This window comes from Haliotis asinina, chromosome 9 (genome assembly GCF_037392515.1).
Source record: "Haliotis asinina isolate JCU_RB_2024 chromosome 9, JCU_Hal_asi_v2, whole genome shotgun sequence".
In the NCBI taxonomy this organism is placed as follows: domain Eukaryota; kingdom Metazoa; phylum Mollusca; class Gastropoda; order Lepetellida; family Haliotidae; genus Haliotis; species Haliotis asinina.
Window position 1 is genome coordinate 34,597,940 of NC_090288.1, and position 14,019 is coordinate 34,611,958.

Consider the following 14,019-nt stretch of genomic DNA (forward strand, 5'->3'; position numbering starts at 1 on the left):
GTGACGTCATTCAAATCATATTGTGACGTTAAGTTAGCATGACGTCACAAATGAACAACTCCAGATGCTACCACTGGAACCAGCTGAAACGGCCAGCCGGCTTTACTGCTGTACTCATACGCGATGTAAACGAGTGCAGACAGTAAAACCCCTTTGGTTTACTTTTTTGTTTACAATGTCGATAAACATCATGGGTTGGCAAATTTCCGGGTGTTATTGAGTATTTGAAGCACGGGAATGCATTTGATGACGCCGTCGGTTCCAAATGCATTCCCGTGCTTCAAATACTCAATAACACCCGGAAATTGGCCAACACATGATGTTTATCTCCTAAATGCGGCCTAAACTAAACTCACTCATTCTGTATATGTTACTCTAAATGATATCGAACAACACATTTACGGAACTAAAATTGGTGGTCCCTCTCAGTTCGTTACAACCTTGGTTTACTTTTACATATGACAATGCCATAACTATAGGGATCAATTGCAAGAGGGAGGGGGTCTTGTTTTACGTTGGTTTATTCCAGCAACGCGAAGGTCGATAGGCTGTAAAAACCTGTTACGGCTTTCATCAGAGTCAGCTTTATAATCAAATGAACAAATGAAAGTCAAAGAATTCCGATATTTCCTGATACATTTTTGGTGGATAGCGTACGTTTCCGTAAAATGTATTTTCCGGTATTTACCAGTTCAGGCATGAAAACGATACGTTTGGCGATACGCTGATCGGAAAACCAGTATGCTGACATACATTCGGAAAAGTTCGTAACACTCGGAAATCTTCGGACATTTCCGTTTTCCACACCGGAATTTATGCCTTTGTCGGAAAATAGCAACTCCCCAAAACCAGGGAGCCTATATAGAGAGTTATAGAGTATCCCTGCCAAAACCGAACAAATTAATGTGTTGCCCGTCAATACTATGGCAAAGGCTTCAGTATGGCGGCATTTAGAGTCGGAAAAGTTCAAGTTTTTTTTATTTTGTTATTAAAAGATTGTTTATTAATGCTTATTCAAGCATTGCGATTCTGCTTTATAAATAAAGCATTAAGCCAATTATGAGTTGTTGTTATATTGAAAACTTTTAGTATGTTTTCTCATCGCAATATATCGCATATGAAGATTCCCTGCAATACCTACCGCTATAAACTTATCAATTTATGTGTCAGAACGATCCGCAACGATCCTACAAAATGTTTTTCTGTGTCTCCAAGTATACACTGATAAAGATGAGGTAAGATTACTTATATTTTGAATTATACTTTCTTCCAATTTTTGAAGCAACATTTTCAATCCATAATGAAGTTTCAGTGGTAAAGTATAACGTGTGCATCCAAATGTATAGTATTGCATCAGCAACATACACCTAATGCATATATACGCATACTGGCGTGATTTACAGAAAATAAGTGACTTACTCTTTCAAGCGTTGTAGGCGTGTCTTCATTTTGTAACATATTTAAGGGTATCAAGAGACGTCTGTAGTCCTCTTGGGACTGACGACAGGACAAGAAACAAACAGTAATAGCGAACAGTTAGAAATTCCTAAAGGTAGGTAGTTAAAGGATTAAAGAAAATGTCTATTCCCATTTTTATAAAAAGTGCATTTAAATTGTAAAATTCTGCGAAAAAGGGAATACTAATGTTATTTTAGGCTGTTTTTTTTTTTGTTTGTTTGTTTGTTTGTATTCTCTTTGTTTTATTTTTTTTTGTATCTTTTCTTTTTTTCTTTGTTGTTATTTTAGAAAAATATATTATGAAAATATCACTATACCAATTATAGTCTGTATTCACTCACTAATTCATAAAGAGCTGAGTGAAAAGCTTCTCGCCAAAATATTTAGCGGCACGTCTCGCAAGCATACCGTGCAAGGATTAGAATAACTGGCCCTTGTGGGTGCCTTGAAGCTCCGTTACAGCGCGTGTCACCTCGTTACAATCTTGTAAAGCCGACTCCGCTGTGAAGAGGTTGATATTAACCAATCATCAATCCGTGTGTGACGCGCATCGCCAGGCAACAAAGAAAACAAACGAACTCAAAGTTATTTATTGAAAACGAATTTTCCATCAGAACGGCCGGTTGCACAGGTATGTAAACATTCTGCCTCTGACTAGTTTCATGCAAATAACTGATATACTATCATTTCTTTAAGGTATTCTTGATAATAACGGTGTCTACTGGACTGTGAACAGGAAAACACTTTCAGTTGGGACAGTACGATATATTCTTATTTCAGAAGTGAACGTCCAGATATCGGTTAGATCTATATTCGGTTCGTATATACTCACAAATAGTAGCGACGAACAGAATTTACCATTGCTGTCACGGTGATGTTTCATAGGCTTCAAAAGACAACTTCATTTTCCTACATTTTCGGTAATCTAGCCGATTTTATGCAGTCCCAAATTAACCACGTTTACAATTTCACCAATCCTAGCGGGAATGCAGCAGGGATTTGTTTTAGGTGACTGGCCTTCCTTTAAACATCACTATCACTTCTATTTACAATTATTGTCATGTCATCCATAACACTTTAATTCAGACTACCGTTCAAATCCAGTTGATGCAGTCATTTGTTCTAGAGTCAAGTATTTGGCTTGAGTTTATCTAAAGTTAAACGGAAAGAGTTCCTTCCATTCCCCTATATTCTTTTTTTCTGCGGACTAACTGAGGCAACGCCAAGTGGTTCAACGTTATTTATTGTACTTATTTTTAGGGCTTTTGGTTATTTTTGTGAGTCCTCTAGTAATACTTGTGTTAGGTTTTGTTAACAGGTTTTTGTGTACATGTCAATATATATATTATTTGGGATGGGGGAACGGGAGGAACTCTTACCTCCCATAGACTTACATCCTAAGTAACTTCTGCAAGAATAATTTTCATAAATTCACTTTCGGTCGGATTGCCTTCAGTACTTACCTACTAGCTGGAAAATCATCTCAGCTACATACACCGTTTCCATTCGATTTTCATATCTGTTTAAACAAATATATACACTCAGGATTAACATGGCTGTCTGTTATGTTGTAATGAATAGGGATGTCAAGATACATAAGTTTCATGATTCAGTAGTATCACGATACCCATGTCACGATTTGATATCACAATACTATTTTCACAGCATTTTTGTCTAAATTTAGTTACATTTTGAACATCAATATTTCATATTTTATAATTGTCTATAAAAAGATCAACTTTTTTTATTCTCAGAGATTAAAAAGTTCTAATTTCCCTTCTTTCTGAATGAAAAATAACAATTTATAACTCTCATAACAACAAAAAACATGATGCCATTGCAAAATATAAAAAAATACATAAACTTATTTAAACCGATACTTTCAAAACTAAATATCTATTCAGTTTAGAATGTATACATAATTGTATCGTCTTAGAGAAAGTATTGATGTATCGACGTATCTTGGCATCCCTAGTATTAATACATGCACATAGTGCTTAATCAGTTGTCATTTGATAACTTAAAAATCAGCCAAAGATGAATGAAAATTATGCACACATTATACTCAGTTTATACACATTATTTTTGCAAAAGTTAATTAACATGTAAGTCCATGGGAATTTCACTAATGATGAATTGAGTGATTGAGTGAGTGAGTTTAGTTTTACGTCGCACTTAGCAATATTCCAGCTATATCGCGACGGTCTGTAAATAATCGAGTCTGAACCAGCCAATCCAGTGATCAACAACATGAGCATCGATCTGCGCAATGGGGAACCGATGACATGTGTCAACCAAGTCAGCTAGTCTGACCACCCGATCCCGTTAGTCGCCTCTTACGACAAGCCTAGTCACCTTTTATGGCAAGCATGGGTTGCTGAAGGCCTATTCTACCCCGGGACCTTCACGGGTCTAATGATGAATTGAATTTCACTTATGGCCAAGTATTGTATATATCACAGTTTGAAACAGGCTATAGGTGATGGGTAATAGGTATCTCATAAATGGCATTTGCCAAACTCTATGGATGTCGTTCATGTCAGTATTTGTGTTTCCATATTTCTGTACATGAAAAAGCATTCAGGCAAATACTCAGAAGTACTGTCAGTGGTTTGATCAATGGTTATTGTTATCAATGTGCTATTTTTTTATATTGAATATCAGATATTTATATTTGAAAACCACACTCCAAATAATGCAGCGAATGGTGATTTAGTCAAATATTCATGACATATGTGATTTTCAAGTAGTTTACTTAATATTGCTATGTCTTGAATACCTGAGGATTATGTCACAGAGCAGAGGTTTCCAGTGAAATTCCAAACTAATGTACACATGATGTATTTTGACAACTTCCCATTTCAAAGTGAGGCTTAATGGATAAAAATATATTACCGTGGAATCCAGTGAACTGATGATTAGCTGAACATATTCTTATTGTTATCTCTGAACACCGTGTAGACAAACAGACAGAAAACCCCACAAATTGTTATCATAAATAAAGATGTAGAAAAAATATATTGATGTACAAAAATCTGCATGATGCCTTGAAAAATCCTAAATTTCTGGAGCTCAGGCAATCTAAACTTGTCAAATCATTGAGGACATGAGCAGGACTTATTTGTAATTTAGTCTTGAGGGTCTGGATGAGACAATGTGAGAATAATGGATTGTCATCCCAAAACACAAAACATACCCTGTATATAAATACAGACCTGTGAAGATCTGGGTTAAAACTGGTCTTCAGTAAGCTAAGCTTGTCATACTAGGAGACTAACAGGACTGGGTGGTTAGACTCGCTGACTTATTTGACACATGTCAATGTATCCCAATTGTGTAGATCGATGCTTATGTTGTTGACCACTGGTTTGTCTGGTCCAGACACCATTATTAACAAATCGCTGCCATATAGCTGGAATATTGCTGGGTGTGGCAGAAAATGAAACTCACTCACTCACCACTTTTTTAAAATGCATGGTCTGCAGTGATAGTTTCACAGATTGTTTTAAAGAATATAGAGACAATGCCATAATATTCTGTGACTGTGAGGTCTGCCAAATTTATTATCTACAAATTAATAAATAGAAGTCTACTAGTTGTCTTGATGTAATTTTTCTTTCAGTTTATGTAAACAACAATGCCATTTAATTATAACATCCCTCAACCATTCAGCAGGATCAGACTGTAGAACCACACTTGCTCATTATACAATACTTGGTAACTTTTAACTTGAGACTTACATTGTCAAATACAGGGCATATTCAGACTTACTTTTGTTACACTGCCCCCTGTAAGGTAATGTAAGCCTTATAGACCTACATTATATACTGTATGATAACTGATGACACGCTGCTTACGTACTGTATGATAGCCTATAACAACCACTGCCTACTATAAGGGTAACTTTATTTTGGGGGCACTATCATATGCAGAAACATGAGACCTTTCATTAAATGCCTGACAAAGGATGGCAGCTGAAGAGACTGAGGGCTTGCAAAAAATGTGTATTAGTTACCATTCAGCCATGTTATATGTTATTCAACCATGTTTATCAATTGAACCATGTTGATTGTTTCAGATATATTGACCCTTATCATCAGTCATAATGACAGAGACAGCACCACAGCCCAAGTCGATGATGCGAGGGAAACAGTGGAATGAGGAGGTGGAGGAGGCTTACCGATTCCAGCTAGCAGGGTACCGGGATGAAACTGAATACAAGACATTCCAGAAGACTGATCACGTGAGTTACCCAGGAGAGTGACATTGTACAAATAGTGTTGGCGCTATAGTGACCCAAACCAGGGTCTTTGGTGGGACGAGCACACACTTTTACCACTAATCTGCCCCATTGCCCATAAAAATTTGAAATTGATACAGGTTATTACTGAGTCAAAATATGTTTACTGATAGTAGTGTCACATTAAGCTTCTCAGTATGATATTGCTGAAATGTCAGGGTAGATCAATCACTCATTCCTGAACTGAAATTATTTTCAATGTCACCATGACTCTTTGACTCTTTTCAAACTCTTGTTAGCGTGACATCTCATGAAATGTTGCACCCAGTGTCTTCAATTATGGTGACAGCCTACATTGGGTGATTATGCAAATACAGTCAATTCAGGTATCTTGTAAGAGACCACACAATAAAAAGTAGTTAATTATGTCATAAATATTTCATTCTTCCTTTGGGGTGGGGGGCTTTGCCATTTTAGTGGTAAACACTTTTTATCTGGTTTTTTTTTTGTCTCCAGGTAGACAGATGGCCTCACAATGGTTATGTGAAGAAACTGGTGCGGCGTGACGGATGCTTCTACTACTACAATAAGGACAGGGAATGTCCTGAAAAGGATGTCTCCAAGATAAAGCTCTACCAGTACTAGATCTGTGGCAATCTTCATCAAGGCATTGTACATAGTGCATGCATAGCCGTACGTCATCCGTCCCTCGAACTATCTGTTTATGATGCATGGTGCTTGAAGCGAACTTCACACAATGAAAATGTTACCTTTTACCCTCGTTGTCATAAATGGTGAGAGGTGCGATTTTTTGTTGGTTTGACTGGTACGTATCAATCATTCTGTGATATATACCTCATGCATCCTGGTCATTGATGTCACTGGAGATGGTTGTGATGCTGATTGCAACATGCGCTTTTTGCAGCTACATCAAACAATCCACACTGAATTATAGTTGACGTTGTTTGTGGTTTGACAAATGTGTTCAAGGAATGTAGCAAAGGAGAGGCATGTTTTGGAGGATTCTTGCTGTTCAATAAGAAGCTTATGTGCAGTTTTATTGATCTCCATTTTAAATCTTCATGAATCAATAGCTTTAGAAGATGTAAATATGTGCAATTTGGAATGGAAAGAAAGGTTCAGAGGCGATCAGTTTCCAGTCAATAATCAGTCTGTTATAAGCATTATACCAATCAACTGACTTTAAAATATTATTTTGTAATTACTCAGATTTCCATCTTGAAATGAAAAGAAACGTGTAAAGCATAACTTACTCTTTGACAAAGTGTAATAAATTGTACATTCCATTTCAACTGAAATAAACTTGACACAACTGACATTTACTGTGGTTGACTTTGTCTTTTTATACATGCACCCATACAGAGGATCTGATTAACCAAGATGTCATTGTGAGTTTTGAACCGCAATTTACTGTGCTGAGTTGCCTCCCTTGGTAATTCACTAGGCTTGTGATTGCTTGGTGTAGCACTCAGCAATCACAAGTGGATCCCTTTTGTCCTGAAAGATTACCAAATGACTGTAGTGGGTGAAAATGAAGTGTGCAGTCCCACTTTCACAAGAGAGAGAAAGAGGGGATTGGCGAAGGGGGATTTTCAGTCTCTCTAAGTAATTGAGTGTGGAACAGGGTCTTGATTTTTAAGGCGCTCTTAGTGCCAAGACAGTCATAAGTGTCATACGTTAACATCAAAACACCACTATCTTAGCGCTGAGAGAGCTTCGAAAATCCAGGGCCAGACCGACCAGTGATCCATGCTATTTGGACACAATAATGATGAACTGTCTAAATCAGCTTGAATGTGATGTTTGCTTTGAATCAGTCTTGCTGGCTGCAGGTAGCCTGGTGGTTAAGGCATTCGATGGTCATCGGAAGACCCAGGTTTGAGTCCCAATATGGGTCCAGCATGTGAAGCCCTGGTGTCCTCTGCTGAGATATTGCTGGAATATTGCTAAAAGCAGCATATAACTGATCTCACACACTCACTGAATCCCTATTGGCTTTGAAGTGAGTGTTTCTCTTGGTTTGTCAACAACGTCATGTTTATGGGTGTAATGAAGCTGATAAACATAGGGACGGTCTATACGTATGATATGTAAAGCTATTTTTCACGCTATTATCATCTACTGAAGCCCGAGGTCTATCAAAGGATGGCAGTTGAAAAGACTAAACACGCAAGCGTTTTATTGATAATTCTATGCATTTTATTAATAGTACCTAATATTTAGTGGTCGTTTACCTCAAACATATGACAGACTTTATGACATTGGCGTCATCACACCCTGACTTCATAATATGTTGTGTACATTTACAACTGGTTTGTCAGGCACGGATCGAGATGATATGTACAGGCTGCCATGACAGTTGGAATGATGACTGCAGTGTCTAAATGCCACATGTTATCTTTTCGTGTTTTTCTTTCATATTTAAGCTGGTTTTATCATTGTGACGGATGGGGCACCAGTATTCACTGTATCCAAGTAGGTTAACAATCCACATGCAAACAAATGTAGGTCATCTGACGTGAGTCTGTGAGTTCAGTTTTACGCCGCACTCAGCACTATTCCAGCTTTATGTCGGTCATCTGACGTGCGAACCACCGTACGTGTTCAACTTTAGGTGAAGAGACAAAAAAAAGTAAAAACAGACAGAAAAACAAAACAAAAAAAAAACAAAAACAAAAACAAAAAAAAAAACCCAAACAAAACAAAACAACCCAGATTTCAGGTTTGTTATGTGGTTGAGAGGTGTGGTATTTGGTTAAAAGGTCATAGTATTATCTTTCTCCGACAACACCAAGGTTTGATTCGTCGTCAGCTGTTTGGTTAAGTCATTAGGGTCAGCGCGTACAAATGTCGAGTTTCATTAGTTAAACAATATTTCATAAACAAATACACTCGAATGGCAAAAGAGAGTTTTTGCCTGTTCAGATATTAATGCGCTGTGCGGAGTACCAACCAATGGGCATTAATTACTACGAGCAGCTCGTTCTTATGGCCGACCTTAACAAGCAGCCGGACTGAGTTATATCACAACGGGGAACACCAGAAATGGGGTGACTTAGTTACCCCAGCGTCAAAAGATTTGCTGACAAGATTAGCATGAAATCATAACTGCAATCAAGTCATACATTTTTTGTCAATACTGAAGATACCTTTGGAATTAAATGTGTGTCGGACAATTTACGCTGTCCTGAAGCAGTGACAGAAGGGACGGTTTGTCGTGGTTGTTGAAGCGCACATACAATATTTACAAGCAGCGCACTTTGCAGCAGTTCCGTTGAGATGGCTCGTTTGATGGTCTGTGGGTGAGGTCATTTCTGAGGTATGCAGCGCCAGGAATAGTTGTAGGTTCGAACTCAGAATTCAGAGGGTGGCAGACTTGGTAACACTGGTTACATTAACAGTACGTAGTTTCAATGGCTCCAAGAAATGATCTGTTCATTGTGATACTAAGTACAGCAGACCCCTATTACCATCACTACTGGTACTGCCTCCGTTGCGTCTTCTACTACTACTACTGCTGGTGTTGCTGCTGTTGTTGCTGCTGCTACAAAGACTGCAGTAACAGTACGTAGTTTCAGTAAACACAAAGAAGGATGTTGCAGTATTTATGACCTGTTCACATAAAATATTATCATTGCTGGCACTCCTTCCCCTGCTGCTGCTACTTCTACTACTACTGCTGCTGCTACTACTACTACTACTACCACCACTATTACTGATGCTTCTACTACTACTACTACTACTTTCGCTACTACAACTACTTTCGCTACTACTTCTACATTTCGTGCTATTATGAGTTTCAGCACATTTTACCAACGTTGTTATGATCAATCGAGTGATGCTTCTGTTTCTTCTTTACACATGCTGGATGAGTAGCTTAGTGGTTCTAGCGTTCGTCCAGAAAGTCCAGGTTCGATTGCCCATTAAGGTGTATAGTATCAGGTGGCAGTGTGATTGCTGGCATATATACCCACTCACCTAAACACAAACAACCAGTTTGTGCCGACTTCGTACATGCAAATCTCACCAGACTCTATTCTGATGTCTCCGAAAGAGAGGACAGTTAAATCCTTGTGCGATCTTCATTGCTTTGTGTCCTCGTCGTTTTTCCGGTTGTTTGTTATTTTCTTTTGTTTTAGTTTTTAAACCCTAATCTATGTTTGTTTTATTTCGATGCAAAGTATTAGCCGTCACTGCTGACTTATTCACACCACCGGATCCCGTTCACACCATTTGTGTGAAACCAGTTCGTGTTGACCACAGTCACGGCAAAGCGACCTAAACCATTAGCACTTCCACGACCATGCCAATAGTCGCGTTTCGAGGTGGATCACCCCTCCCCTCCCTATTCAGGGAGAGCTGGCGCGACTGGCTAGCAAAATTTGGAAACAATTTTGTACACTGTTCAGTTCATTGTTTTTTTCTGTTTGTGAGGTTGTCCAATCGAGGCCAGGGACAATGTTGACCCCATTCAGATACCAAGATCGTATGTTGTAAGCCCCATATCGTGCATTTGCATATACATGAAGATGATGGGACAGAACAGACCCCAAGCACCACAGTGACATAGTAAAACAGCGTCCTATAGGTAATGTTTCTCGTGAATATCTGGTTAGAATTGGTCTGCACCAACCCATTTCGTGGAAGGTGACAAACAGCATCAGGTGGTCAGGCTTGCTGGCACATGTCATCGTAGCCTATGTGAGTAGATAGATGCCAATACTGTTGATCACTGGATTGTCTAGTCCAGACTCGATTATTTACATGTAACTGGAATATTGCTGTGTGCGGCGTTCTACAACCACGCAACCAGTATCTATCGTTACGTAAGTGCCGACACAGGTGTATCCAGACATGTGAATACAATGTCTGGAGAGTTTCAGTTGAAAACAGCGTTGTTTTATCTGTCGTGCCACGCACATTGTAGCCTGTATTTTGACCCTGTCTCTGTGCCTATTTAAACCAACGCGACATAGGCTGGTATTCTGAAACACCTAACAGCGTTTCAAGGACGCAATGGCTTGGGTAACTATATACTCATATGTTAGAAGTTCTTTTGAAAAGCGTGGCATAATGTAGAATTTTTGGTAGCAGATTTCAGTTCCATCTGTTCCACACATACATCGCTAGCACACGGCTCGCACAGATCAAGGCCTCTTTGGGCTAAAGTAAATGCACACTTTCACATAGACGGTTGCGCTGTGCAGCTGAGCCTTGTTGTAATCATCTCGGATTTGAACCTTGCTCACAGTCTGAAAGTGCAAAGAAACAAATCTCTTCCCATCTACCGGGTTACCTGGGTCCAGGAAAATAAAGTGGAAGTTCGCTTGGGGATAGATATCTTGTATAGATAAACAGTAACCGATCTGTTTATTATGCAGCGTGGTTAGAGTGTACGTTCGTCAAGCCGAAGAACCTGGCGCAGATACAATGAGTGAAGTTCATTTCTGGTCTTCCCTGCCTTGATGTTGCTGGAATATTGCTGAAAGCTGGCTAAAACCATGCTATCCCACTCAGTGTTGTGCGGGTTGTGTGAGAGGCCCTTTTAGGGTGTCCCTTGTCGTGATATTGCTGAATTCTAGCTACGGGCAGTCCAAACACCATTCTATCTCGAAGATACTCACTGAAACGGACAATCATGTCAGGTAGAGTTCAATGACTAACAAAGACAATTTAGTTTAACTTTGATTTCCGTTTCCATTACAAGGAGAATGGGCTCCTGCTCTGTATTGCATATGGCTGTCTAGTGTCGTCTGCTCCCGTCGACCAGCATGCAACCCCGGAAACGTCTGCTCTTTACTACAACCTGCGGAATCTGGCTAAAGATCCAGCTCGTATCATGTTTGGCCAACACAAGGCAACACTGTCGGGGGCCTCAGGAGGCCACGCCCCCTACAGGACTCACACTCACGGGGCCTTCACTTCCTGGGAGTTCACGGTGAGTCAAGACTTTGAATTGTGTCACGCAATTCTTATCCTAGAATTGGTCTTCAGCAACACATGCTTGTCAAAAGAGGCGACTAACTTGATCTGGTGGCCAAGTTCGCTGACTTGTTTGACAAATTATCGTATCCCATTTATCAAGATCGATGCTCATGCTGTTGATCACTGGATTATCTGGCCCATACTCGATTACGTCCACACCACCGCCATAGAGCCAGAATACTGCTGAATGCAACGCACCAACTAACCAACAAAACGCATATTCAAAATTAACATCGTTAAAACAACTGGTCGACACATCTTTTCATTCAACATGATGACGTACTTGGATACCTGTCAGTCTTTGGTAGCATTAAAAGACGAGAATATAATAAGAAATGTGTCTGTTGAAAGGTGTGAAGTTTTTTGAAAGTTCAAGTTCAAACAGAATAGCCACAATTTAGATGAGACAGTTGATGTGTGGAGCGCATTCATCTAGTCTTGTGGTTAAAGCGTTTGCATGTCACGCTGGAGTCCCGGTTCGATTCTCGGAACGGGTACAGTACGATTTCATGTGTCTCCCTTCGTGATTTTGTTGAAACGTAAAACAATACTCACCCATTTAAAGCAACCATTATTTATTCTATTTCGCTCCTAGAACACTCAAGTACACCTACACGGCGAGGACGAGCTGTGTGACGTCAAGGAGGTCACAGGTCAATATCCAGCCCTGACTGGTTTTGACTTCTATGAGGTCACGTCGGACTGGATGGAACTGGTCGGCTACCTTACCAAAAAGGCACATGCGCGAGGGATGATAGTTACGATGTCTTGGCACATGAAGAACCCCTTCAGCCATGGCAACGCATGGAACCATACAGGAACTCACATCCTACAACAGATGCTTCCTGGAGGGAACCTCAACCACGGCTACACCCAGCTCATGGACAAGGCTGCTGCCTATCTGCATAACCTCAAGGACGACGATGGGAAGCTCATTCCTGTAATCTTCAGACCATTCCATGAGTCTAATGGCGGCTGGTTCTGGTGGGGACTTGGGAACCCTGTGTCCAACACAGGGGACGACCTGAAGCACATCTTTCAGTACACCGTTAAGTACTTTAGGGATGTGAAGGGCGTCCACAACGTCCTCTGGGCGTACAGTCCTAACGCTGGCTTCAACTCCCACGATCTCTACTCCAGCGGACAGTACCACGCCTACATGGATGGCTATCCCGGCGACGACTACGTCGACATACTCGGCCTTGATGACTACCTGTATGTGTCCAAGCAGGAGAACTTGCAGAAGTTTGTTGACGGATTGGGTAAGCTTGTTGAAGAGGCGGAGAAACGATACAAAATACCCGCGTTGACTGAAATCGGGCTCAGTAAAGACCGACTGAATTCGAACCCGAACTGGTGGGCTGACTACGTCCTGGCGTCTATCAAGGGTACTAAGCACACGACGAAAGTGGCAGCTGCACAGCGCATTGCCTTCATGTACACGTGGACAAATATCTGCGGCGTCCACGACTGCGATATCTACACGCCGTATAAAGGGCATCAAGGGGATCACTACTTCGTCGACTTTTTCAAGGATCCCATAATGCGTTTTGCTGACTACACGAAACAGCATAATATGTACCGTCATTGATTCATCTTCAAGAAAGTAAGTCGCAATAAAATCCGGGTGCTGTGGTTTTGTTATTTTCGATTTTGTCGTAAAACTGACTCAGATCTGAAAAGCTTGTGTTCTGAGGTTATTTTCATGGCTTTACTCCCATAACGCACACCTCCCAAAACGCAGACATCCCAAAATGCAGCTAAAATTGAAACAACATTAAAATTAAATATACATTATTACACAAACCTTTAATAATAACGAGACAGAGTAACCGCCTTCCTTGTTTTGACAACGTTCACGGTAGCAGATTGTCACTACTCACAACCCTTTGTTTTGACAACGTCCACGGTAGCAGATTGTCACTACTCACAACCCTTTGTCTTGACAACGTTCACGGTAGCAGATTGTCACTACTCACAACCCTTTGTTTTGACAACGTTCACGGTTGCAGATTGTCACTACTCACAACCCTTTGTTTTGACAACGTTCACGGTAGCAGATTGTCACTACTCACAACCCTTTGTTTTGACAACGTTCACGGTTGCAGATTGCCGCCCACTGTCACACCTTCTTGAACAAGATTACATCACAATGTATTACTTAAACACAGTTGCAAAACTTAAAATGGCCATATGTGCATATCGCTTGACTACACGCATGAAGCGTATGTACATAAATTTAACCAGTTAATAAACAATTTTACACTTTGCAGAATATTCCTAATTTCCTGATTGTTCCCAGTTTGTTTGCGCGA

General features: G+C 40.2%; 2 protein-coding genes across 2 annotated transcripts; both read left to right on the forward strand.

The window, feature by feature from the left end:
* The first annotated feature begins 1,972 nt into the window (after positions 1-1,972).
* On the forward strand, positions 1,973-7,037 carry LOC137296082 (meiosis expressed gene 1 protein homolog). Its single transcript, XM_067827744.1, has 3 exons — positions 1,973-2,089; positions 5,537-5,701; positions 6,215-7,037. The coding sequence occupies exons 2-3, from the start codon at positions 5,564-5,566 to the stop codon at positions 6,341-6,343; spliced, it is 267 nt and encodes an 88-aa protein (XP_067683845.1). The 5' UTR covers positions 1,973-2,089; positions 5,537-5,563; the 3' UTR covers positions 6,344-7,037.
* Positions 7,038-10,652: 3,615 nt separating this feature from the next.
* Positions 10,653-13,339, forward strand: LOC137296121 (mannan endo-1,4-beta-mannosidase-like). Its single transcript, XM_067827812.1, has 3 exons — positions 10,653-10,744; positions 11,427-11,657; positions 12,300-13,339. The coding sequence occupies exons 1-3, from the start codon at positions 10,736-10,738 to the stop codon at positions 13,293-13,295; spliced, it is 1,236 nt and encodes a 411-aa protein (XP_067683913.1). The 5' UTR covers positions 10,653-10,735; the 3' UTR covers positions 13,296-13,339.
* The last annotated feature ends 680 nt before the right edge of the window (positions 13,340-14,019 follow it).

Excerpts from the sequence above, each read along its gene's own strand:
- LOC137296082 (XM_067827744.1), top strand. The coding sequence starts at position 5,564 with ATGACAGAGACAGCACCACAGCCCAAGTCGATGATGCGAGGGAAACAG. Across the intron at positions 5,702-6,214 it reads CATTCCAGAAGACTGATCAC|GTAGACAGATGGCCTCACAA; the intron begins GTGAGTTACCCA and ends TTTTGTCTCCAG.
- LOC137296121 (XM_067827812.1), top strand. Across the intron at positions 11,658-12,299 it reads TCACTTCCTGGGAGTTCACG|AACACTCAAGTACACCTACA; the intron begins GTGAGTCAAGAC and ends TTTCGCTCCTAG.